Raw genomic sequence first — 25633 nt, forward strand, 5'->3', positions numbered from 1 at the left:
CTGACAGCCTGTTCCTTGGCCAAGATCTCCTTCATCACGTCGCTGGTGGAACTTCCGCTGTGTACTACATGGTAGGTACATAATGCCTCACCGCCGGAGCTAGCAGAAACCAAAATGGCTATTCTTCTATGGAAAGCTTTTCCTCCCAGCGTTGTAGCTTTCCATCACGATATCGAACAAACCTTACCGTCCTGCCTCTTGCAGGATCCTGCTCATTGGCTAGTCCATTATCGCCTTTTCGAAGAACCGCCCTCATAAGTACTGGGTCAAGAGCATCCCAAAGTCTCATTGTCTCTGGTACCGCTTGAAGTGGATCGTGCGACCACGCGGCTGGGTTATCCCCGAAAGTGACATGTTGAAATTCACGCACAGAATCCCCACCGCCCCGCCACCGCCATCGAGCCAGATCAATATCGTGCTCCAGCTCCACGCACCTCCGAGCAGTGTGCGCCATGCGATCGACGCGGAACAAGCCCTCGCGCGCGGTGGATAACTCCCACAGGAGCGCCAGTGCATGTAGCCTGAGTTCCAGGTCTCGACACCTCATTGTTGTGAAGAATAGGATCGGCATCACGCCCATCTCTGACGCAAAACTGAATTGGATGGGAGGTGCAGCGGTGTTGCCTGCTTCCGAACTGTGAGATGGCGGCTCCGTTGTACATTTAGATTGCCGCCGCCCTGCTGAGGCCTGTCGACTTGCACGCATCTTGTAGCCAAGAGATACAACCTTGCGGAACGAATCCATATGCTGATCGAACGCCATTTGACCCTCCTCTGGAAAGAAATTCGCCGTCAGCCACACCTGCAAGACCAAACACCGCATCTGCAGCAAGGAAGACTTCCATAAATCCTCTGGGTCGATTGGTGTCGCTGCAGCTGCGGCCAGCGTCAGATATTCATTCATGCCATCCTGCCATCGACGCATTGATTGCAGGACCATTTGCTGCTGCGCCCTCATGTCCTCAGGTATCGGGTTGCCGCTCAGGGGCCCACTGCGGTACGGATCCCTGTAGTCATCCTCTGGAAGGTCATCGTCGCAGCCTCGAGGGATGCGATACGGGTCGGCTCCGCGGATAAGGCGCATAGCGTGGGCCGTCCAGGAATCCATACTGGCTAAGGCGTCATCCAAGGTGCGGAAACGTTCACCCGGGTGGAAAACCTCGGACAGAGCCGGGAAAGAGTCGGGCACGCTGCCGAAAAAGTAGGGAAACACGGCCAGGCGACGCAACGTGGGCAGAATATTGTCGCGCACCCAGGGGCTCATCCGGGTATTGTTCATGATGAGCACGCCGTGGCGGCAGTGGTCGACGGCGGCGAGCCGGTTCTGTTGGAGGATCTCGAGGCTGACGAATATTATGCACACTACTACGGCGAGCTGGTCATCGGCGCAGTTTATCATGTGCCGGATGGCCTTGTTGTACTCGTCCGTGGCCAGCGGATTCTGGCCTATTGTTGGTGTGGCGGGGGTTATATGAGATGGGTCGCGCACGACGGACACCTCAAAGACGGTGCTAATGGCTGTCAAGGCGTGGCGCACTGCTGGTTGAGTGCTGGCCATTTGCAGAACAACCCTTCTCCAGAACTCATCCTTGATGCCCTTGGAGAGTGCGGGGGCCACTACGCTCCCAAAGAACTGCAGGGCTCGGCCTTGGTTGTTTTCCAGACCAGGAATACTTGACGGCAGCATCGGCAGTATGCTGCGCTGTTGATTTGCGGTCCTTGACAACACCAATATGCGGCCATGGCCTCGTGGTACCCTGGCCTGACCGACTGGAGCGATAGGGGTTGGATGAAAAAGCCCCGGGGTGGTCCGCTTATTGTAACCGTCGCAGGTCCTTCCCGTATCTGTGCATCTCCTACATGCGGGCTTTTCCTCGTCACATTTGATCTTGCGTATTCTTTGAGCAGGGTCAGTAACTGCAGTCAGTACCTACGACCAGTAACTACGGCCAGTAGGTAGGTCGGCTGCAGCGGCAAATAAGCTAGCTTGTTTTGGAATGCCGCCATGCCCAGCCTGACAAAACTCACTTGCATGTCTTGCACCCCGTCCGCACCTTTTTATTTCCCTTGCGCACCATTGTGGTTTTGTCGACTCATCAGAGTTGCTCCAAGTGACCGTGGGTTCCGGCTTCGATCGTCGTAACTATTAACTCTGGGCGTATTATTTCACCGAATTCGGTTGCTCTTTCAATACGGCAATACGGGCCTGAAATACGGAATGGAGCAAAAAAGTCCGAGGCGTCCAATACCTGGCTAACTTGGTGGGTTTTGTATCCGATAACAACCACATTGTCCGTACCTGCGCCGAGTCTTTGAATGTAGGCAGCAGTGGATGTCCATGTCGAACTAGCAAGGGTCTTTAGTTCTACAGTAGCAACCGACAAGCCGAGTCCGATACAGCCAATCGATGACTTCTGGGGGCGGGTCAGCATTCAGGGTGGAACGCTGTGCCCTCCTCTTGCACTTTCACTTGATGAGATGACATAGATCCAAGTTGAGCAGGCATTCGAGTTGAAATTATGGTTACCTAGGTACGTACTGTTAGGCATCTTTCATGAGATGCCCGTGCTAAGCTATATGAGAATTAAAAACTGACACTATGGCACAGTAAGATAGGCAGACTTTTCATCGCTCTAGGCGTTTTGTTTGACCAATGTTCTTCGAAGCGTCGCTGCTGCTCTTTCATCACAGAAATCCATGGTTCTGTATCGCAGTCTTCTTACTCCTCATCGACGACGCAACCGATTGCGGCTTGGATATTTCCCTCTGCAACGCCAAACTCTTTTCTGGTAGAGGCGGAGGGCTTTCGCCGCCGATCGGTCGCCAACTGCCATTTTCCGACGTCATGGCACTTACCACCATGTCGCCGCCTCCTGTTCCAGACAGTCCGTCATGCCTCACCGGGACGCTTTGCATGCTGAGGAAAGTCGAGTCCACGCTGCCGTAACCCGTCCGCGCCGTGTTGGGTCGTGACATATCCCCCGCCAGTATGTGGCCCGGTGAGCCCTCGACCTCGCTGGGAGGTGGCGGCGCCGCCAGCTCGACAAGCCTGTTCTTGTCGCTGCTGTAGGCCGGCAGCTCGGCCTCGTGGTGTTGCTGGTGGTGCAAGTCATCCAGCTTCTGGCCCTCGCTGTCGCTCTCATCCTTCTTCTCCTGCTCCTTGCGCTTCCTGCGCCGGATGAAAACGAACGCGCCGGCGGCCAATGCGATCAGCAATATGCCGCCAAAGACGGCTCCGACCACCGTGCCGACAATCGCCCGCTTCTTGCCCTGCTCCTCCATGGGCCCTGCCCCACCGACCTTCTCACCCGGAGGGTCGCTCCCGTCGGCGTTCTTGTAGCCCGGCTTGTACTCGGGTCGGCTGAGCTGCGGGTTGAAGACGTACTGCAGGTACGTGTCGCTCCAGATCCTGGGGCTTCTCACGTGGGCGCCGCCGGTCGCGCTGCCGCCGACGGCCTCGACCACCTTGATGGGAACCTGGGGTGTCCTGGTTGCGCCGGTAACGTCGTACTCGGGCACGTACGAACCCGTCCGCAGCGAAAAGATGCTAGCCATCATGCTGCCGTCGCACTGCTGCAGCTCGCCCCCTCTGCCGCCGCCGCCGCGGGTCGCGTCCATTCCGCCGATGACGACGAGGTTGTCGCCGACCACGTGGCAGGTGTGCCCATAGATGGACTGGGCCTTGTCGTCGATCAGCACCCAGTTGAAGCTGGGGAGGGTGAGGACCCAGATTTCTGACTTGGTGGAGCGGTCCTCTGGGTTGTCCATCCCGGACACCATGTAGATGTTGTGCGAGGAGCCGTCAGGGGCTGACACGGCGACGAGGCAAAAGTCGGAACGGCCGCTCGGGATGTTGGGAATGCCAAAAGTCTGCTGGTGGAACCAGAAACCGCTGCTAATGTCGTAGATGTCCACAAAAGAAAGATCGATCTGGGGATCATGTATGAGTATGAGGGGGTGTTTTTTTTTTTTTTTTTTCGATGACCACCCAAAAACAGATCAGGTTGCTTAGCTTACATTTTTGTTTTTGGTGCTTCCTCCAGACACCTTTTGTCCATATTGCGGGTAGTCCTCGGTGGTATGCCCGCCCAGCTGCACCAGGATGCCCTTTTCTCCAACTGGGATGTGCACCATGCCGCCGTTCATCCGCGGGCCGAAGTGAGTCTTGTCGCCATCGAGGGACCTCGGTGTGGACATGTTTGTCAGCCGCGGCTTCGAGAGGCCTTCGCTGGTGTCCAGCGCCAGCATGCCACTGATGTCTATCGAGAACAATGTCGGTCAACATATTGGACGGCACACTGATTAGAAGGAAAAAAAAAATTGAGGAAGAGGAGCACCAACACTTGACATCCGAGGACGGGGCATAGTTGGCATATTCCTTGTCTGACCTCTGCTGGACGTAACCCTCAAACAAGAAGCTCACCCCGAGGGACGGCGCGTCACAGTACGAGGCAGAACCTGACCGTTCAATCTTGTCGCCGGTGTTACGCTTGTCGAACTCGTCGTCCGCCTTGGTCCACCTCTCAGACACTATGTCAAACTCCCAGATGCCAGGGGATGGCACCTCTGCCAGGTTGGGGGAGTCCCGACCCCTGTCACCTATTGACGAGGCCCAGCCACCAAGCTGGTAAATCTTGTTGAGAGTCTTGGAGTACCATAAAGCGTGCTCGTTGAGTGCCCTCGGGACGTTTGGGTCGGTCTTGCGGATCTGCTTGAAGAGGTGCGGGTCCTCGGCAGAGAAGTTCTTGCCGACGTCCAACACGAGTAGGTTATTATCTGGTTTGGTGTGTAAGTATTTTTTTTTCATCTTTAAGCATTGTGTATTACCACTCACTGGTGCCTCTGTACCACCTTGAAGTTGATGAACCGTTAGACCCCCCGTCTCTCTCCCAAGGCATGAGTGCGTTGCCTCCATCGATAAAGATCTTTGACCCGGCCAAAACACCTGTAGTGAAATGAAACAATCCATTAGTCAAATCACAGGACAGACATATTGTCTCCCAAAAAAAATTTATCTCCTTACTGGCATGCCTCCACAGCCTGCAATAATGCCTCGACCGGTCATTCCCACGATCCGGACCACCTCGATATTGGGCTTGGCAGAGGACGGTCAATGCGGCGAGGAGCAAAAGCTCAAAGAATGACAGCCGTAGACGAACCATCATGCCTTACCTTGTGGAGGAAGGACGAAAAAAAAAAATTAAGTAGAACACGTTTGGTGAATAATGATCAAACAAACTGAGAAACGAAAAAAAAAAAAAAAGAAGACCCGAACGAAAGACAAAACACAGACACGACATGCCGCCATGGTTAAACAAGAGAATTCCAAGACAGCAAGAAAAGAACCCAACTGGGGGGAAGACAAACCAAGGCGAGTAGCCACAATTGAGGCTGCAAAATAGTGAATCCCAGAAGCAACAGAGGGCATAATGATACCAGTGCGCCATCGATGGATGCCGCCCAACGGAAAAAACAAGCCAGGGTGTGTTGGTCGCGTCCCGTTTTGGGACATGGGTGGTGCGCCTCCATACAAAAAAGCCTAGGTACTTTGTTGAAGAAGCAACAAAAGCTCACTAGAGGGTTCGCAGAGCGAATTGATCTGCCCTCGACGTACAGCAAACAAACCACAAAGAAAAAAAAAAGTATCTCATTCCCCTCCAACCCTTGCGGTTGCCTCCTCAGCCCGCTCGCCTACACAAATAAGGTGGCGTCACCCGGGGAGCAGGAGGCTAGGGGACCCACGCTCCCGGGTCGTCGTATTCCGTCTGTCCCGTCAGAGCGGTGCGCGAGGTTTTTGATTTGTATCAGGGCTGATGTATTTTGTTCGAGATTATTATTTTTTTCAGCTGTGGTTTTGGATGCACTCAATCGAGATGCATTGTCCCTGGTCGAGGAGTCATTGTCGTGGAATTTCGAGGGGCTTTCCTCTTCACTACGTAAAAAAAAACAATATAGCGACTGTGACTAACTATCGGGCGGGATGTTGATTTTGGGCTGTTGTATGATTGGAAATTAATCAACAACCCGCAGTATCTAGGATTAGCAACAAGCCATACACCGTGGAGATTGGATGGACGTTGCCTCATTGTCAACACGGCGGTCTTCACGTGATTTAGATTGCTGGTCACCTGCGGATTCAGCACGCCATTATCCTTTTTCCGGGAGAGCAAAAACATTTTAAGTGGCTTGTTAAAGCATACATGGTTTAGTCTATCTAGACTCTAGTCTAGAGCGCCCAACAGCGATCTTTATCTGTACGAGTGGTAGGTCATCAAGGTTATACACCCTGTCAAGCCTGTCCGCTTGCCACTGTTAGTATGCAGATCAACAACTTGCCAGCTGCTGGTAGTTGGGTACTGTTAATCTGTCCTCTGTTGCTTCATGAACCCCAAATTTTAATGGTTGGGGAGCCATGTTCTATCTGCCAAGCCGCACCCAGCACCACCTGGATCTGCTCTGTACAGCACTTTAATTTATCGTAACAAGACAAGCATTAGCCACATTGGCAGGCGCACTTCTTCTTCGCACCCTTTGTCAGCCCTTACTTCCTTGTCCATGGCTGGGCGACGGCTTCCCGCTGGTCCCCTAGGCATCTCAAAAGAACCACTCCCTCTCCATACGGCTCTCGAGTCGAGGCCGTTGCCACGCCCAGACCAATTGGACAAAGCTCTCAAGCTCTAAAAAAAAAAATCTGCCTTTAATGGGGGGAACCTCGGTGGCCCCGGTGTGTGGAATCTAGACCGAGGCACATTCGAGAGCTGTGAGTGGTCTTTTTTACGACGCGGGTTGGTCTCTTTTTCTTTCCGGATCTCTACCCCAAGTAGCGGGCTCACCATGCTGAAAAAGAATTAGTAGACTAGTTGCGCTGGAACGCTCGCGGGGAAAAAAAAAGACGTACATGACTGCCCGGGGAATGGCGATCCGATATTAAATATGAAAGCAACACAATACAAGCAGCCAGGTGAATGCCTGATTGACTTCAAAGCTCGCCCACCTGCCTTGCACTATTTACCACAAACTGAAATCTTCATTTAAATCCAAATCTATGGCCGCTCAGGTCTAGTATATCTTGACCTGCGGGAATTACTCTTTCACAAGTTCCAAAATCTGCGTCACGATTTTGAAATCGCCAATGTGAGGTCCAATCCGTACAGTGCATTGGAAGACAGTCCCAGGAGTATTCACTCTGATGGAAATCCTCGACCGGGACAGTTTCTGGTAAGTCCAACTGTTGCAGCCGGACGGTTGAGTAGTCAACCGGACAGCTATCCAACTTTGCAAAAAAAAAAAAAAAAAAAAAAAAAAAAAAAAAAAAAACTCGCGAACCTGATCCCCCGCTGAGCCACTTTCGGCCGTGTGCCGCCACAGGACTTGGGCGCCCGAGTTATACTTGTCGGGACGGCTAGGTGGGCACTTGACTCCGAGGACTAGGTCGAGCGTTCTGCTGAATGTTTTGCGACTGAGGTTGTCGTGGCCTGCCGCGATTGCTTCCTGCAGTCGATAAAAAGGCGTTTTGGCCTTCGCCATAGATAAGGGGCGGATGGATATCACATATGCCAAATAAAACAATACGCCATGTCTTCTACTCGCGTGGTATCCCGATCGGACGCCCAGGACAACCTTTTACCTACTGTCACTTGTTGTCATAGAACTCGACCTTTGTTGGCGCAATCAACCCCTGAAGCGTCCATCCTCGTGTGAACCACTTGCAGGCAGAAAATCTAGGCGGCACGTATCTGCCATGCAAAAAAGCCATCCGAGTATTCGGAGAGCGGCGCACCTGCGCTATGGCAAGACTAGTCATATGGGCTGTGCGTCATTTTCGAGTTGAGATGTGGAAGGTATACTAAGCAGACCTCACCCATCTCGTACCATCGAAACATGCAAGTTGATGGCCTAGGACAAGCTCCGCGCTGCTAATCTTGTCGATGCAGCAAGTGTCCACCCAGACTTACGGGATATCTTTTGCTCCTGGCAAGGTGACAAATCTCGAGCACTTTGATCATGCCTGGGGTCATGCCTGGGGCCATTCCGGGGTGGGCATTTGTATCCATAACCCCGCGGGAGTCGAAAATGATCGAATCGAAGCCAACCGCTTCACGCAAGCTCCAATCCTGAAACGGAATCTCGCCATCTTCCCATGTGTGCGAAAGGGTTGCATATCTGCTGGATTCTGGCTGCAGGCTCTCAAATTTGAAGGTGGTGGTGTTGATGAGCCACATTGCTGAAGTGAGGCTAGTTGGCTGTACGATTAAGGGAAGGCTAGATAGAGACTTGAGAGATGAAGAGACTCGAGGAATCTTGGAGGGAGATAACATAAATCTCGCAAGGCCACCTACTAACAAAACCATGCTTACGATGGGTTCCGATAGGATGATCTGTGTTGGTTGCCTAGGTAGGTAAGTGAGGGGTTCACAATTTCACAAGGTCACGGGTAGCCTTTCTGTGGTGGAATAATTTTAAAGATTTAAATGCAAGTTCGCTACATGAACAAAGGAAAAGGGTATCTCAATATCCAAAAAAAAAAGAAATAAGAAAAAGAAACCCCCAGCCTACTTCGCATCCTCCAATATCAGCGCAACAGTGACCTTGCTCAAGTCCTTGCTACCCTTGGTCGGCATGGTGATGATCTTTGTCACCTCCTTGTGTCCCAGCTTCTGATGGTGGTTCATCAGCATCATCAACATGCTCGAAACTGGCTCCACGCCCACGAAGCGCTGGAACCTCTTTGGCCTCGGGTTGTTCTTGATCTCCCACGTCACCTTCTTGTCTTTGTCCTGCTTTGCATCTTCGTAGTTGAGCTCGGCGACCTGTTTAAAGTCGCCCGACTCCAGGTCCGTCAAGTAAATAACCTTGAGGTTCTTGACCTTGTCTCCGGCCACGTCGGCAAACGACTGCCACACCATCTCAAACACGGGCACGTCCTTGTCGGCCCGGCTCGAGTCGGCCGTCGAGAGAGCGATAAAGTCACCCTCCTCGGCGTACACTCCCTCGACGATGGTCTTGTCGTACGACTGCTGCAGCTTCAAGCGGCGCGCCTTGCCGCTCGGCTCGAACCCGCCCATGTCGTCCTTGGAAAGATCCTTGACCGCCTCCCACTCGGCCGCGATGAGGCGCCAATCCGGCAGCGAGATCTTGGTGATGCTGTGCACGATCCCATACATTGTCTCCGGGAAGACGAGCGGCCTCTTGAGAGGGTCGCTGGGGTTGAAGCCGGTGGCGTCCTTCTTGTCGGAAGAGGTGGTGGAGTCGGCGACGTTGTCCTTGATTGCTTTTTGGTGCAGCTCCAGCAGCTCCTTGCCACGGCTTTCGGGTGATGTCGCATCTTCTCTTCTCGAGAGTACTTCTGGTGTTTGGGTCTCTACGTCACGGGTCGTGAGCCCATATGACAAGACGGTTCGGTCTAGTCCTGAAATGGGGACAGCAGATGTGAATTGTTGAAAGCTGAGGGATGCCACGATGGCGAGAAGTGTGGATGTTGAGCGGACCATTGTGAGAAAAGAAATGACAAAAGAAAAGAAGAAAAAAAGACGCAAGGAAATTGGTGATTTGACAAAGAGATGACAACTATGTCATCCAATGCAATGAAATCAAGTATTCACTGCGCAAAAAACCAAAAAAAAAAAAAAAAACCTTCGTAGTGAGGGCCGATGATCCTCAATTGATGGTGTATTGTTGTTGATGTGAGTGGTCTGCAGCCAACATCAAACATAGCACCTTCACGCCGCTGTTGATTGTATTTGAAGGAACCGACACTTGCTGTCAATCCCCTGCCGGCAACCCCCACCCGCCTAACCATGACACACAATGGCGGTTTGCTGGATGATTACTGCGCTGCCTGACCTCGCTTGTCCCGAACTTGGTCTAGCGTACCCATCATCTAAGTAAGCAGTCGGCGGTACCTGGGGCAGTAACCAGAGGCGGAGTTTGTGTCGAGGGGGAAATACCGCTTTGGGCGAGTGTGGGCAGTGCAGCCGTACCCTCATTGGCGGGCCGTACCTCTTGGGAGAAACCCTGCACTGCCTGCTTCTGGAGTTGCTGAGCAACAGCCATTCCCCAGTTGGAAGAAGCCTGGGACGGGTGTAATAAAATAGAGCCGTAAGCACTTGTACAGGTTGGGCGGGTTGCTTTGGGTTTTGGAACAGGCACTCGACCAGCGGGTAAGCACTCAATCCAATTTTGGAGGTACTGTGTTTTGTAATGAGCACACAAAACGGCAGGCAATCCGGCTTGGCGGGGATTTGATCAGATGGTTTGAACGAGCGGGAACCGAGATATGCTGATTGGCATTTGTTGTAACACTAACACTGGACATAGGCTAACGAAATTGATGAGATGGGACTGCAGATTAGTTTTGTTTTATAACCAGGACCCGACACAGACAATATAACATGTCTGTAATAAATGAGCAAATTGCAATGTGCCTTGACTTTTATTCAACACCACTGAATTGATAATTTATACAAAGCAGGTACAGTAACGGGATAAAATCTGATGAAAATTGACGCTAAATTTGAAACGCTTCCTAAAACTAGAAACAACCGAAGAAAATGACAAAGAATATATCGATTACCTCCTTGCACGTCTCCTGTTCGCTTTGGCCGCTGGTGTGGCAGCTGGTGTGGCAGCTGGAGTTGCCGCCGCTGCAGGCTGTTGAGTAGTCGTCGCCGGCGGAGCTGTGGCCGTCGCGGGTTGGGCCGCAGTAGATGTGGTAGCGGGGGCAGCAGGGGCAGCAGCTGTAGAAGAGGTAGAAGAAGAGGTAGCAGGAGAAGTAGCAGAAGGACTAGCAGCAGGTGCAGCTGGTACAGCAGGGGTGGTAGGAGCAGCAGCCGGAGCGGCGGCGGCAGCCGGCTTGGCATCCCCCAGTATAATTGCCGCAATCCACGGATCAGCCCATTTCGTCCCCGGCGACGTCACAATGCTTACAATTTCCCTGTTTCCCGTCGCCCCGTGGTGCGCCGTCAGCATCTGCACCTTGTTGGCAAGCACCTCTGTGCCCACCAGACGGTTAAATAGCTTCCCGTCCGTCGGCTTCCAGATGACGGGCTCGCCCGCGACCATGTCGGCGTCCTTGTAGTTCTCGCGCATGACGGCGTAAAAGTCGGCGTCGACGATCTTCATGGCTGCAACCACGCGGAGGTTGGTGGCGTTTTGCGCACCCACGCTCTCGACGTACGTCTGCCACATCAGCTCCTCGACTGGCATGGTAGAGCTCTTCTTGAACTCGAGTTTCTTGCCGCCTACCTCCGTCTTGGTGACGTCGTCCTTGGCCACACGCACCACGTCATTGTTTTTGTTCTCGCTCCACGAGATGAGGTATTCCCCACGCCGCTGGATCAGCAGGTTGACGATGGCTGAGCGAAACGCGCGGTCTTCCTTGTTAAACGGCCCCGCGAGGCTCTGTACCTCGTGATAGTCCGCCTTTGGGCTCAGTTCCAAGTTCAAATCCTGGTGGTGGAGGTAAAAGTCAGACAAGGGGTGGCGCAGAAACGCAGCAACGGGCTCCTTGGTCCTGTTGTAGACTGCCTGACCGCCCTGCATCCCCTTGATGTGCGGGTAAACCACTGCAGGCGCCTTCTCGTCCTTCTTTGGCGGCTTTTTTGGATCGGGAACGGCCACCTTGGCAGCGTCCTGCGTCGCCGTGGCGTCGACAGAAGCAGCGGCGGCTTTGACAGCCGCGCGGTGCTGCTCCAGGAGCTCGGCGCCGCGCTTCTCAATGTTGGCATCAAGAGCCTTCTTGTCCTTGTATGGCTTGAACTGCGGGATCGTCTCAGCGACGAGGTGAGCGAGGTTGGAAAATGCATTAACGCAGCGGCCCGCGACGGCGACGGGCTTGGTCTCCCAGTGAAAATATAACGTATAGGCGGCTTTGCTGATGCGCGTGGGGCCCTGGGCCGTGGTGGTTGTGGTTGTGTTTGTGGCTTGTGGCTGGGTGGCTGGTTTCGCTGCCGACTGAGTTGCGTTTTGTTGAGCAGCCGGTTGGGCTGATGCTGCTGCTGGCGCTGCTGCTGGTGCTGCCGCAGCAGGTGTTGCTGCTGCTGGTGCTGGAGCGCTTCTACGTCTGATTTGAGGTGATACTTGGCGACGAGCATGATCGTTTGTGTACGTTGACGGGGTGTTGCTGCCCAGGTCAACATCTGTATAAGCAGCATTCGGATCAACAGGGTGGCCAATGGCGGCATAGGCCGATGCCAAGAATATGACCGCTGTTGTACAGCGGACCATGTTTGTCGATCAGTGCAAGTCTGCACCAGGACGATAACCAGTGCGGGTCTGGGTGTGATTGTAATCTGGGTTGACTGTTGTGATGATTGCGGGCAAAAAGTCCAAAATTATCGGGGATCTCATATTGGCGATTAATGACCTCACGATACCTTCATATGTTTATATCGACATTGAGCAAACAAGCTCCCTTGAAACTGTATGACTGTGCGTGCGCAGTCAGACGTACCACCTTTTTGGTTGCTGACCTTGCGAACCCCTGTCCATAAGGCAACGGAAGCCTTACGGAGTACAAATTGATTTCTGGGGAGGGTAAGCAAACCACCCATGTAGCAGACAAAAATAAACCCATCAAGATTGAGGCGAAGTCGTAAGCACGCCAAGGCTCCTCTTACCAGGTAAAAAAAAAGGTGATGAATGCAGGTTGCCGGGCACGTAATTTACCTACCCAAGCAAGCAAAGTAACCTTACCTGGTAATTATCAACCGTACATTTTTGATACTTCAACTCCGTGCAATGCGAAATCGCTATCCTTTTCTTCGTTCACAGGCAGTGAGAGGTTTTAGTATTTATTCCGATCTATAAACCATATCTTGATATCAGAGAATTACTACAATACATGCAGGGAACGCTTATGCTGCTAAACCTGGCCCTGTACCAAGACGGAATCATTCAGCAAATTTTGACTTGCTACTAAGAATTAATCGACTACTCACCAAAAAAGCCTTGTGAAGCCCAATCAAAGTCTTCCCCGGCTTCCACCGTCATTTGCTGTTCTCACCAGTCTTGGACGCTTAGCTGCTTTCACCCGCTCACTTGCCTTGCGACCCATTGGCATTGCCACTCGTTCGTCTGCCCAAGGTGATCAGTGCATGCCAGCAGTTATGTGCTGCTATCGATGGTCTGATGGTGACCTTTTCAATGGGCCTGTTTCCCGTGGCGTTGTGGTGGTTAATCAGCAACCGGACAAAGCCCGCGAGTACTTGTGTCCCCAAAAGCTGCCAGAAAGCATCCACATCGCGGGGCTCGCTAGCCAGAAACGACTTGTTCTGCACCCCGAGGCTGCGAATGTCGTAGTTGGCTTGGGCAATGTCGTTGAACTCGTCGTTTTCAATCGCCAAGACGAATATGCCTCTGAGGTTGCGTGTTCTAGTCCCACTCGATCCCAACGCTCCTAGATAGGTCTGCCAGATTATTTCGTTCACGGGCATCGTGAGCATCTCCCAGTCGCCCGACCTGCGCACCATGTCGTACCGTTTACTCATCCAAGTCGTTGCCAGAAACTCCCCCATCTGGTCTACGAGTAGGTCGACAATCGGATTTTCCCACTCGGGTACCTGCACTCGTTGGGAATGCACCGATGCGGCCACGGCCGGTGCGAGGTTGATCTCCAGGCCAAGGTCCTCGCGAGTAAAGTTCCTGATGGCATTATAAAGGTCACGTACGTAACGGTGCCAGGTGTCGTTGTCTTTCATTGTAACCACGTATGGGCTCTGATAGTTTTGTTGGAAAATGTCAAGTTTGGGGAAAATAAGAGCCTTGTATGGGTTGTAGTGGTCGGGATGCTGCAACTGTGTCCGGTCCGTGGTAGACTGCGCTTCAGGAACACGACCTTGGATTGCCTCGCTTTGCAGCGTAGTCAACTCCCAGCCAATGCTCCTGCATTCTTCCTTGTCCGCCATTACTAGATGGACGCCTCTAGACGCAGTTTCTTGCACCAGAACAACTCAGTCTATCGGAGCTGGATAGTTGAAAATTTGAAGATAAAGAGTCCTTTGGCTTTGGTGATGTGTTGAATGCAGTGTTTGGCTGTTATGAGTATGTTTGCTCCTGAAGATTCGGCCTTCCCAGGTATTTTTTATAGCCGAATAAAAGACTGACCTGTCACTAATTTTGCAGTGTCGGTCTGGGTTCATGATGCTAGAGGTGTAGTCACCGCAACATATTCAACAGAGGCAAATACAAGCATGGGGTGTTGAGAGACAGGCTCGATGCGGTTACTTTTAGCTTCACTACCTAAGTTACCGATTGAAAAGTTCGGCATGGTTGAAGATAAGAGTTGAAACTTGCAGTCTCCATTCTCTAGGCGGCAAGTACTTTCAACTCACTAAAGCTTGCAAAGAGAAGTGAAGATATTGAACCGAGAATGAGCAAGACTGAAATTGAAAGCTGACAGTAGTCAATGAATTATCGCTTAAAAGATCGGGAAATTAACTACTAGATATTTATACATATCAGCAGTCTACCAAATAACCGAGCAAGTAGGTTGGGTCAGTTGACCTGGTTGGATGTAACACCGAATGAGTAGACGTGCAGACTTGGTACGTTAGACTAAAAGCTTGCGGGTAACGTTCTATAACGTCTATCTATTTTCAAATTGTCTAAACTATAAACATTCTCTGTTCAACAGTCTAAATCTACCGGGATATATCGACTTTAACTATAGCAATAATGGAATATGTATGTGATGAAAAGCCTTTCCGCTTGGAAGCGTGTTGAGTCGGCCAAAACTAGGCCCAGGAACCCGCCATGGTGCTCCCCAACTTAAAAAAAACACACACAGCCTAGACCGGAACACATGTAGAAGCCGCCATTTTGACCATCTCAGCCACCACGGGGTCGACATCAGCCGACTTGATCGGAACGCGATGGTTACCAGGCCATTCGAGCAGCCGCGTCGTCCCGGGGGCGCAGAACCTTGTCAATAGCTGCCGATGCAGCTCTATCCCCGGGTCGAGGGTGCCGTGGACGTGGAGTGTGGGCACGCGCAGCAAGTCGTCATCGCCCACATTATCCCCAGAGCTGGACACGTGTCCGTCCCCCATCGCAACGCTTGCCGACGACGGTCTGTCGAGCGTGGTAGACCGGCAGACCTCTAGATCGAGCGCGACGAGAGGCGCGCGACCGGCCAGGATGACACCGAAGCGCCAGTTTTCCGAGGAGCCTATCCGGTCTGGGCACTTGGCAACTCGCTGCTGCTGACGGTAGAGCAGACTGGCCGCCAGCTTGGCGCCCTGCGAGAACCCAAGCAGTCCAACCCAAGGGCCCGTTGCACCGGCGCGAGCATCGTCGTTTTGTATAGCCTCGCGCAGAGAAGCGTCGATGGCGAGAATGGTGTCGGCATCAGAATGCTTTCCATCATCGGGAAACCAGCGCTTAAAGGGACCGCAATCGCCATAAACGGGTGCTACGTCTGGACCTGGCAAGGATGCAAAAGGCGCCTCGACGTAAACGAGACGGAAATGCGGCTCCAGACTACGTGAAAGCTGGCGACATTGGGTGCGGAAAATAGAGGCGTTGGTGCCGCCTCCGTGTAGGCAAAGGATGCGCGGCAGGTGACGCGTTTTTGTGTCGTATGCAGACGTGTCCATTTCTCTGCGTAGCTGCATTTGAAGAGAGTTTGATTGAATCTAGGGTTGGGAGAGGGATGGAAGCATGTGGGTGAGCAAGATGAAATTGAAATCAGAATTCACTCGAAGAAGGGAGTGAAGAAAGTAAAAAGTCCCTCGGCTGTAGTTGAAATAGGACAGAACAGAAAGTTTCTTGACTCAGGCATGATATGTTGCATCCATAAGTGTGGAGACAAAATTGGCAAGTTCCGGTTATAAGGGGTTGGAAATAAGTACTGATGCGTCTGCTGTCATCTTATCCATTTCCATGTCGATATAATAAAGAACAGTCAAGCATCCTAGGATGAAGAAGGGTCTTTGAACCCTCCTACGATCCATCAATACTCAACTGGGGCCAACTGCCATGAATATTCCCATTATCCCTCCAAAAAGATCGAGGTAGATACGAAGACTTTGTACCAATATCGCCCTTGTCTCTATATCAAAGTTGACAGGGGAGATCTGGAATCCCTTGCCTTGTAGAGTAACACTAACATGTACCTAACCAAACTGCGTCAAATAGCATTTTGTGCATTGCACTGCGATTATCCATGATTTCTGCAACGAAACATTCCGTGGCTTCATAGAGGCAGCCTGCTTTAGCGAGCTGGAAAAGAGCTTATAAGGAGGCAAGGGTAGCTAAAGAAATTGCCGTCGCCATACCATAATATTATTGGCCACAGAAAGCTGCCAGACCTAATCAGGTAGGTGATCAAGACGTGAGGTGTGCCTCGATATCCAGGTAAGTAAGGCGTACTCTAGGTAGATACTTTCCCAGCTATCTCAGCGTCTACCCTGGCCTCCTCTCATTTTCCATGCGTTTGTCACATCTAGGCTACCACGCCTAACTGAGGAGTGGGTACTCAAGACAAATAGAAGTGTTGACTGCCTGCACAGTTGCTCGCTCCTCATCATGGCGTCAGATCCAGATGCTACCCCGATCGCCGAGATGTGAGCTTCGGCCCTGTCCGAGTACCGGCGCGAAACCAAACACCCGCTCGACCCAGCCCTATTGCGACACTTGCAAACCGTGACAAAGCCTGAGGATCTGCTCGGGGCGCTGCTTCACCTGGTCAAGGTTGGTCAATACTGCGATGGTCTAGATGAGCTTGGATCGCTGCTAATCAATCGCAACGAACAGAGCTGCCAAAATGTGTCCGAGGAATATGACTGGATTGAGGAGGTCTTTGCCGAGTTGCAGGCGCTTCTTTAATCGACAGGAAGTTTTGCTACGGCGGCCCATAGATGCACTGCTGAAGAAGCAGGTGGCTTCAATCTTGGGCTGGTAAGTTATCCGGGATCCCTCACCCCTTTGTCAATTTTGACTTGTATAAAAACTGACATAACTCGTAGTATCTTATGAGGTTTTGGGCGCACTGAACATTTGATTCAAACGTCACGATTTCGTGAGTGATTTTTAATCTAGCCGTCTTAATCTACGTAGCTTGTTCAATGGTCGCTAAGATAACCCAGGCCAGTATCTACGAGTTACGTTCCTCGGAAAGGACGAAAAGACAAAACAAACCATCGGAGACCTGGAAGAGCTGTTGCAAATGAACACCTAGTGGAAGTCTCCCTGGTTCAAGTCGGAAACATTTTGTCCCGAAACAAACTCTGAAACTAGATACTGGACATGGTTGACAGAGGAACCTGTCTTTCAATCATGGATCGAACGGCGATCACGGATTCTATGGATCCTCGGAGGACCCGGAGCAGGCAAGTCACACCTTGCAGCTTGGCTCATAGCACACCTGTCAGAAAAGGCGAATGTGCCAGGAGACACACGAGCCAGCCAAATAGTGTACTTCTTTGTCAAATCATACAGCGACCATCTGTGCGACCTCAACAACATCTTGAAAGCCTTGGCGTGGCAGCTGTGCAAAAACAATGCAACATTTGAAGCACACGTAGCGGCTGCATGCAGGGATAGCAACCCAACCTACACCCCCGAAGATACGTGTGAAAAGCGCTTTTTCTTGCGTATTATGGCGTCTCAGACCGCCTCCCACTAAGGGACACACTGATTATCGATGGGCGGATGAGGCACCGCGCGGGACTTGACAGATCCTGCTGCGCTTCTGCAAAGGGCTTGGAAAAAAGCTCAACCCAGTCACCTGAGACTATCTCCGTCCAATTTGTCATTATCGGGCGCAAAAATTTACGAAACGACATGTATTACACCGAGCACGATATGCTATCTCTTATTCAAAGTGGACAGGTCCAAGAACCATAACGATATAGACAGCTACGTAAAGCGGCAATTGGAACAAGTCCAAATCCTACGACGAATGCGGCGCGTCAAACCACAAGGAAAACAAGATGCAAACGCTGCCGGGGCTTATATCAGGAAACAAATTCTACTGGGCGCGAATGGAAGTTTTCTATGGGCTCGCCTTGTAATCGATACCATTATCAACAAGGACATTGCTCAAATCGAAGAGGTTCTTCGCGAGCCTCCAAGCAGCCTTGATGATATATATGATCGAGTCTTCTTGGACCGCTTTGCCAAAAACCAGGACCTTGAAAAAGACTCGACGCGCAGGATGCCGCTGTGTGTGGCTTAGGCACAGAAAACTGTCAAGTTTAGGGAGCTGGACTTTTTTCTTGGCCTTGCGCATTGGAGACCCAATCTGCTGCTTTGGGAGGGAATAAGAGGTACTTTTTCTGCTTTTTTCGACCTGGAATTCCCAAAAGGCAAGGATCCAGATGCAGTAGAAAAGAAGCAGAACGCAACCACAGTCCAGAAGAGGGACGATATGTTCGAGGACTCGAGTGACGGTGGTTTCGACTTTACTGGAGTCCCCGAGGAAGAAACCGACTCCGGATTAGTAGCTACATCATCGGCCGACTCGGCCTTGTGGGAAGTGCCACTCTGGCGAAGGAATGCAGAATCCAAGCACCGAGATCAACTCAATGATGGGCAGCTGAACACTAAGATCACATTATGTCATGCTCGTTCCATGGATTTTGTCCAGCGTGAAGGTCGATCAACACAACGTGACAACCTAGTCCACGCCATCATACCCGAAATGGACAGGGCTCAGGTCGACCGTCGACATGACGATGATGTGCCTTGACATGCTTCGTCTCGAATACACGTTGCACAAGGAAACAAGAGATTTGATGCGTTGGCCCGTCAGTTATATGCCAATCCACCTGAGCAACATCAAGATGAATCAGTTTCTAAACCAAGATTTGATAGAGACTGTCAAAAGTCTCTATTGGCTGTTTGGGACGGAAAAAGGGGCCACTTCTTTCGTCAAGGCCAATTTGCTCGACTCTATCTTTGACCGTATCTTAGACTTTGACTTTCCACGAAAATTGGGTAAAAGACACAGTCTATTCATCTGGTACAAGAATATTTCCGCGAGATAACACAGCGAGGACTCGAGCTGGAGGTCAACGACACTGCTTAAACGTGGATTGAGGGCGCATCGGCAAGCTATTAATAGCTCCTTAAACCTGCAATACTAGCAGCTAGCAAAATTTGCTCCTGCCAGCCATCTACGACGACACAAAATACGTCACATGGCTATCCATCCGGTGTTATTGAGTACATCGCTGGCTAATGTTGGTGAGTTGGACGCAGCAGAGGCGGCGGGAATGTATGATCCGCAGAATAAGCTGCTAATGTGTGCCTCATAAGTGCGATGAGAGTAAACTGCCCGAAGAGGAAAGAAGGTGGATTGCTAACTTCCCCAAGGGCACATCTCCCTCCCGTCTCGAGTATGTTGCCTCTTGGGCCGGCTTTGACAAAGACACCCACTGGCATACCCGACTCGCCTTGTCGGCAGCGTTCTATACGCTCATATCGTGGAGTGGAGCGCCGAGATTAGGGATGAACAATCCCGGCTGGAAGCAGCACAGCTCGCCTTTCGTCAGAGGCCGACAGACCACTGGCCCCAGATAGAATATATTCGCACTCTCACTCGAAACTCACTTTGGCAACGTCTTATCGACTTCGTCAAATGGTTAAACGGGAGGCCGAGTGGCACGAGGCAACCCTGTAGCTTGATGTTATGGCTGGTTATAATCACTCCCGAGATATATGATTACATCGGGATCGCTAGCCGGTGAACTGGCCAGCACGACGTGATTCTCTGCATTATATCTGAGGTCAAACGCCAACTCTTAGATGCCTAACCAACCAAACATACTCTGGCAAAGCAGTGGCATTTGATCATGGCCTTTTACCACAACTGGTATGGTCATGACAATGCTGCATGCCGACAGACGAAGGGTTGTCTGGGCATGATAGAGCAAACGCACCTTGACTACTTGCCCTTGAAAGCCAATATACTAACCTACTTGGCCATGTTTAAAACGGCACGTTTGTACTACGACCATGCAAAGTCTGCATGGGATGAAGAACGAGGGAGTGAGCGTGCGTTGATGTTCGCCGACAGACTGGAAAGCGCAGTCACCCATCTCCCTGCCAAAAGGTGGTACATGAACCACAGCAGAGTTGATAACTATGCACATCTGCTTAGCGGTCGCTTGTCAAGGGAAACATGTGACGGTGGTGAAGGAGCCAGGATTGGTTGCTTCAGAGTCTATCTGCTCGAAGGGATAAGAAAACTGGGCGACGGTGATATCAAAGATGACCCCGGCGGTGGCATCGAGACAATAATCAAGATGTTGGTCATGGTTTTGATGCATGCTGCCGACTCAAAGAATGCTGGTGCTTTGTTGGCGACCATCTTCCGGCTATCGGAACGTGAAAAGACGACAAGTGGGTGCGACAGGCTCCAGGAAGAGGTGGAAGACGTGCCTGAAGATTACCACAAAGATGTGAATAGGGGCCACTCTGGCCAGAACCGGATGGGAGAATTCGAAACAGATTGCAAGGCGGGAGGCGAGGACAGAGAAGACTCTCATATCGACACTAAGACAAAGAAGGAACATCATAGGGGACAACACCTCAGAGGTTTAGCCCTGGTCACTTCTACATGTTTAGTGCCGCAGGATGTGCCAACTGTCAATATCAAGGATCAGAGTGGAGGTTATCTCTGCGATGAATGCGAGCGGAGGACTTTTGCGGTGAACGAGTGGTATTTTTGCGAGGTTTGTGACGACATTCACTGCTGTGGCGAGTGCCTGGCCAAGTTGCAAGACCCCAATACCAAGCTAGACCTTTACCAGAGCCTGGGTGACCCGGCGCACAATATGTACCGAGCCTGGCCGATAGACTCTGAGGTTAACTTAGAGACCGGGCAGCCATCTACGTTGATGGCGTCGCATATTTGAGGAAGGAATGCTTGGACGAACTTCGAGCCCAGTGGCTTGGATAGTGGATGTTACCTGGTTGTGCGCACCTGTGTGTGTTTGTATCACTTGGATAATACTTTGGATGCGTCTGTCTAGCTTGCAAAAGGTTTCGATGCTATTGGACGATTACAATGCGGTGAGAACCAGGAAGTCACTGGTCAAGTTATTTGCTTTGGTGGGGCCAGAGCAGGTAAACAACTATGATGGTCGGTCAGGGGACGAAACCCAACGTGAACAAGACGCCAAAGACACTCTCTATACACCAGGCTAGAGTATTCAGCATTCAGGCGATGATATCTTCAGTTTTCGTAGTGTCCGCCCCTAAATTTGTGGTATGCAAGATCAGCCTGCAACACTTTTTTATCCTTTTTCATCACCTATCAGAGCTGACTACAAGCACTAATGGTATAAAAGCCCTTGAGTCCTGGAGATGTGCATAGTAAGCAGGGGGATTGGCTCATGCTGCAAACATCAAGGAATGAGGAGGTCCAACATTTAGTCGGGTTCAAACAAAGCCGCGCCTGGCTCCGCCTAGGAAATTATGTTTCTCGCTAGACTATGGTCGCTTGTGGTTTTGTGCCAAAAGTGAGATCCGGCAAGGGAGATATCATGACAAGGCGAGAGAGCCAGCATCTCAAAGCATGCTACTGCCTATACATTGACGACTTTGGCACTTGAAGATCATGAAAGCGAGTGAACTATGCCAAAATAGCAAGAGAATAAATAGGTGCCGTGCAAGACAGGCTGATCTTTATTTGGGTACCGAGATCCGAGTCGTCTTCATCGGATCACCGCATTAACCTGTTTAGGTTGGTGATGACTCGGGCATCTCCTACCACGCCAGGGTCAGATATGGCCGATTTGTGACCGGAGTCGGCTTTGCGGAGTTGCGAAACTATATTTACTGCTTGATCTCACTACTAAATCCCCGAGATAGGCCCTTTTGCACTGGATTTACATTTAACAGGACATGTCAAGGACCAGTCAATACACCAGTATACAACACAGAGATCGGGGCATTTAATCAGGAAAATGCCACCCAGTCACTTGTCCTTGCAAATCGTTCGCCACTTTCTATCCTTTTAGTGATGCACCTTCATCTAAACCTCGTCGTCCTACTGGGCAATTTAGCCATGTTTCTCACTACGGCGTTTAGAGAGCCGACGTGCGCCGTTCCTGCCAATGATATCAAAAGCGAGAAAACCTTGATTATGCCGTTCCCAGTTTGATTTGCTATCGATATACAACAGCACATTCGAAGCGCCTGGCATGAGATAGTTGAAAACCTAGCGGCTTATTCAAACATGCTTCGCAGACGATTCCAAAGAGAGCAGGGTTAGGCTGTATATGTTCGACAACTGACAAGGACAGGGCTGGGACTCGGGGTTTGGCAATCCTGATAAACGCCAGTCGGATTATTCTTGCCAACCATAGGCCATATTCCCGAAGGTGTTTACGATCAATCAAATGATAAATATTCCGACCAGGCAACTCTCCACCACTTCAAATACGTGGCAGCCAGTGATAATTCGGTCGGCACATACAAGGATGCAATGCAATGCAAAAAGCTCTAGCGCCCGGCACCAGACTTTTACTCCTCAGCGGGCTTTTCCACGTGTTCCTCCGTCCAGCAGCCCCGTGAAATCTGTCAGAGAAAGGTTCCAAATTAGAGATGGGACCAAAAATAATGCCAATACTGGAAACATGATGCTTAAATCTCTCCCCGTTGGGGAGCAGCTGGACTTTGTTGCTTACTCGGAATATGATAAATCGTATTTCGTATGCACCCAAAATGATCGGTAGATCATAAAATGTTTGGCTGTGTTTCGCACAGTTTTCAAGAGCGAATCCTTGCCATTTAAAGCAATCCAAAAAGAAAAGTGTTACGAACGAGTTAGGGCAACCGCTGCACCACGAAGCAAAAGCTTCAGTAATGACACCGCTGTCTCATTAGTTCCGATTCCATCCTTATATGCACGCACTGGCAGGGGCCAACTGCACAGTCGTAACAAAAAGAGACAAGAGTTGTGACTAATTTTCTCGTCTAATCCTTTACCGTCCCCCCTCTCTTTCACGGCTTACGTTAAAAGATGATTAAAAGACGATTATAAACTCGCGTAAACTCCATTGATCATAAAACAAGCAGTAACAGCCACTTCAACTCAACACCACAATTCATTGAACATCATGATCATCCAGCCAAACTCGTTTAGGTGCTCATCGAGCATTTTGGGGACCCAAAATTGCCAATCGTCGTTCCAATGGCAAGCATATAATGTGATCACATATTCCCAATAGCTTGGGTACCATGCGGCTGCCTCCCAATCGATAATAACCACTGTCCCGTCGCTCTTACGAACAACGTTTTTCCGCTGGAAATCACCGTAAGTGAAAACCGGGTCATGGTTCTTTATTGCCACAGAAAGGACCCGTGCGTAATATTCGGCCTTGTTATAGTTGCGGTTTATCTGTCGATACTTTTCAACCATGGCGTCGAGCATTTGCCTTTCCGAGTCGAATGGGCCTGAAAAAACCCGCCGAAACCCTTCGTCGTCGGTCCAAAACACCGGGTAATCGAACTGCTGTCTCCCAAGACCCCCGAAGTAGCCATGCGAGGGTATCTGACGCAGCTGTTCAAAGCACTGGCGTAGCTGGCGGGCCACATCGCTCTTGGCTGTAGGATCGAGGGAGCTCCAGCCCGACTCCAGTGACTCTCCGGCAATATTCTCCATAACGATGTACACGGTAGGCCGTTTCTTGCCCTCTTGGTGGTGAGAATAAAGCGCGTAGAGTGTTGGCACAGGTACAGCCGAATTCTGTCTGACGAACAGCATGTTTTGGCCTTTTTTCAAGTCAACATTCATTCCATACTTGACGATGAAATGAGGTCCAACTCGGACGATGCGACGGCCGGTGCTTGCTTTGAGTAAATCCTGCGATGTGGCGATCTCTTCGATTGTCGGCAAAGGGGCAGGGAGGATATCATAGGCTGCGAAAAATGGATGAGGTGGTGGAGTATAATTGGGATCCATTGTTTGCCGTTGCGGACTGGCAATGCCAGACGTCGATTGCTATCAGCGAAGCTTGGGTGAGTGGGAAAATCAAATACGGGGAGATTCGTAGTCTCAGGGCTCATCCCTGAACGCGAGCTCCACCAATTGAGCCGTGGCTCAATTCGTGGCTTTGCTTGTACCTGTGGGTCCAACCAAAGATCACTCTAGAACGGGCGCGATCTTTTCGGCCAATTTAATTGGTCGAAAAGCCGTGTGGCTGAAAGGTATATGGAGCGTGCGGTCCACCACTGCGAAGCAGGGGTGGTCTAGTTTGAGCATTGAGACTAATTGAATCCCCGGTTACGGTTCTGCATGTCGGTCATCGGGCTCGTCGGAAAGGTTCGCTGCGAGTCAGGCTGTTTCTGGCTGCAGCCAGATAATAGTAAAATGCAGACAGAATGGCTAGCCAGTTCGTAAGTGGTCAACCTCTCAGCCTATACGAACCCGACCTGGAAAATCCGATTTGCAGAGAGAATATTGCAACTTTGTCTGGTATGCGAACGGGCGGCCTCCGGTAGGTAATGAAGCAGATTCAGTCGGTCAACTTCGAACTAGATGATGTTTGGGGCAGCGGCCCTCATAATTGGCATGAACATCAACCATATTCTATATATGAAACATGCATTTAAATTGCCGGTGCTCGTCGCTCCGTATATGAAAGAAATACCGGGACAATTCAAGCCAACCTTCACCTGGTAACTAAAGGAGATGAAAACATGCATTTGGGTGTTAGATATGGTTCCTAAAGTCAGAATCCGTCCTGCCAACTAGCAAGGATAGATAAGGATGGCGATGAATAGAGTGTGGCAACACCAAATTTTCGGAGATCACCAGGATGGACCGTCAATTATAGCAAGTGATGTTTGTGGCAACCTTGTACGATGGCGTGGATGGCCATCTGTTGACACGACTACAGCTACTGCCAACCAGCACGACGGGTGGTTGTCCAATCCTGAACATGTAGGCAGTAGATTCGGCCAGTGATGCCAAAAGATTGTCCGAAGATCTGATGTGCCTTGAAACCAAAAGGAATCTCTCAATCACTGCTCTGGAATACTCCAAGCGAATCGGGCATTAAGATTGTTGTCGAAGACAGAGAAGCAATGGATGCTTCGGATTCTTTTCTGGAATCACGCCATGGACACATGGGAGGCGGGGAGCAGATGGGCTAAAAGAAAAAAAGATTCTTTCTAGCAATAATCAATAGAGTCGTGTATTTTGCACTAATCTTAGGTGAGGGAGTGGATTTATATTTCATTTTGTAAGGTGACATGTGCTAACTGAAACTATACTTTGTTGTGTCCATACGATGTACAAGAGTACACTAAGGGACATCCTGGAAATCTCGATGAGATTAACTGAACCTCTGACATGGAAAGAATACCCTGGAGATCTCGATGGGATTAACTGAACCTGTGAAACCCGAATCAGGTTCAGGGCCGTCCCATAATCTTATTCTGGAATAGGCTTTGGGATGATGATAGTGGCGGTACGAAGTATAAAGGAGTGTGATTACGTACATCGTACGAAGTAGATACAGCTAAGGTGGTTCGGGGAATGAGCTTGGTTAGTGTGACCAAAATGTTGGGATGAGAATTGTGCCATAGTAATCAAATGGTTAGATAGTAATACTATGGTATCAGGCGAAAAAAAAAAAAAACCTTGTCGCCATATGTGTATGCGAGGGCTTTTCTGAATTTA

General features: G+C 50.7%; 11 protein-coding genes across 11 annotated transcripts; 4 read left to right on the forward strand and 7 right to left on the reverse strand.

Moving 5' to 3' along the window:
• Window positions 1–14: 14 nt before the first annotated feature.
• Window positions 15–2209, reverse strand: PgNI_10124 (uncharacterized protein). The gene is made up of 2 exons (XM_031130100.1): window positions 2029–2209; window positions 15–1898 (listed from the first exon to the last, which is right to left on the reverse strand). The coding sequence occupies exons 1-2, from the start codon at window positions 2076–2078 to the stop codon at window positions 119–121; spliced, it is 1830 nt and encodes a 609-aa protein (XP_030979935.1). The 5' UTR covers window positions 2079–2209; the 3' UTR covers window positions 15–118.
• Window positions 2210–2685: 476 nt separating this feature from the next.
• On the reverse strand, window positions 2686–5162 carry PgNI_10125 (uncharacterized protein; the record flags this gene model as incomplete). The annotated part of the gene is made up of 5 exons (XM_031130101.1): window positions 2686–3930; window positions 4018–4259; window positions 4342–4776; window positions 4835–4945; window positions 5024–5162. 5 exons carry the CDS (start codon window positions 5160–5162, stop codon window positions 2686–2688), a joined length of 2172 nt encoding a protein of 723 aa, XP_030979934.1.
• A 3390-nt stretch (window positions 5163–8552) lies between these two features.
• Window positions 8553–9491, reverse strand: PgNI_10126 (uncharacterized protein; the record flags this gene model as incomplete). Its single annotated transcript, XM_031130102.1, has 1 exon — window positions 8553–9491. The coding sequence occupies one exon, from the start codon at window positions 9489–9491 to the stop codon at window positions 8553–8555; it is 939 nt and encodes a 312-aa protein (XP_030979937.1).
• A 1078-nt stretch (window positions 9492–10569) lies between these two features.
• PgNI_10127 (uncharacterized protein) lies at window positions 10570–12225 on the reverse strand (the record flags this gene model as incomplete). The annotated part of the gene is made up of 1 exon (XM_031130103.1): window positions 10570–12225. One exon carries the CDS (start codon window positions 12223–12225, stop codon window positions 10570–10572), a length of 1656 nt encoding a protein of 551 aa, XP_030979936.1.
• An 809-nt stretch (window positions 12226–13034) lies between these two features.
• Window positions 13035–13904, reverse strand: PgNI_10128 (uncharacterized protein; the record flags this gene model as incomplete). The annotated part of the gene is made up of 1 exon (XM_031130104.1): window positions 13035–13904. One exon carries the CDS (start codon window positions 13902–13904, stop codon window positions 13035–13037), a length of 870 nt encoding a protein of 289 aa, XP_030979933.1.
• An 882-nt stretch (window positions 13905–14786) lies between these two features.
• Window positions 14787–15611, reverse strand: PgNI_10129 (uncharacterized protein; the record flags this gene model as incomplete). Its single annotated transcript, XM_031130105.1, has 1 exon — window positions 14787–15611. One exon carries the CDS (start codon window positions 15609–15611, stop codon window positions 14787–14789), a length of 825 nt encoding a protein of 274 aa, XP_030979932.1.
• Window positions 15612–17236: 1625 nt separating this feature from the next.
• On the forward strand, window positions 17237–18688 carry PgNI_10130 (uncharacterized protein; the record flags this gene model as incomplete). The annotated part of the gene is made up of 3 exons (XM_031130106.1): window positions 17237–17591; window positions 17823–18162; window positions 18199–18688. Coding segments are annotated over 3 exons (1185 nt in total), but the record flags the coding sequence as incomplete, so codon positions are not given.
• A 1-nt stretch (window position 18689) lies between these two features.
• Window positions 18690–19027, forward strand: PgNI_10131 (uncharacterized protein; the record flags this gene model as incomplete). Its single annotated transcript, XM_031130107.1, has 2 exons — window positions 18690–18936; window positions 18969–19027. The coding sequence occupies 2 exons, from the start codon at window positions 18690–18692 to the stop codon at window positions 19025–19027; spliced, it is 306 nt and encodes a 101-aa protein (XP_030980442.1).
• Window positions 19028–19139: 112 nt separating this feature from the next.
• On the forward strand, window positions 19140–19688 carry PgNI_10132 (uncharacterized protein; the record flags this gene model as incomplete). Its single annotated transcript, XM_031130108.1, has 2 exons — window positions 19140–19216; window positions 19370–19688. The coding sequence occupies 2 exons, from the start codon at window positions 19140–19142 to the stop codon at window positions 19686–19688; spliced, it is 396 nt and encodes a 131-aa protein (XP_030980439.1).
• A 105-nt stretch (window positions 19689–19793) lies between these two features.
• PgNI_10133 (uncharacterized protein) lies at window positions 19794–20858 on the forward strand (the record flags this gene model as incomplete). The annotated part of the gene is made up of 1 exon (XM_031130109.1): window positions 19794–20858. One exon carries the CDS (start codon window positions 19794–19796, stop codon window positions 20856–20858), a length of 1065 nt encoding a protein of 354 aa, XP_030980440.1.
• Window positions 20859–22747: 1889 nt separating this feature from the next.
• PgNI_10134 (uncharacterized protein) lies at window positions 22748–23911 on the reverse strand (the record flags this gene model as incomplete). Its single annotated transcript, XM_031130110.1, has 1 exon — window positions 22748–23911. The coding sequence occupies one exon, from the start codon at window positions 23909–23911 to the stop codon at window positions 23042–23044; it is 870 nt and encodes a 289-aa protein (XP_030980438.1). The 3' UTR covers window positions 22748–23041.
• Between the last annotated feature and the right edge of the window lie 1722 nt (window positions 23912–25633).

The sequence above is a fragment of the Pyricularia grisea genome, chromosome VII (assembly GCF_004355905.1).
Source record: "Pyricularia grisea strain NI907 chromosome VII, whole genome shotgun sequence".
Classification (NCBI taxonomy): Eukaryota; Fungi; Ascomycota; class Sordariomycetes; order Magnaporthales; family Pyriculariaceae; genus Pyricularia; species Pyricularia grisea.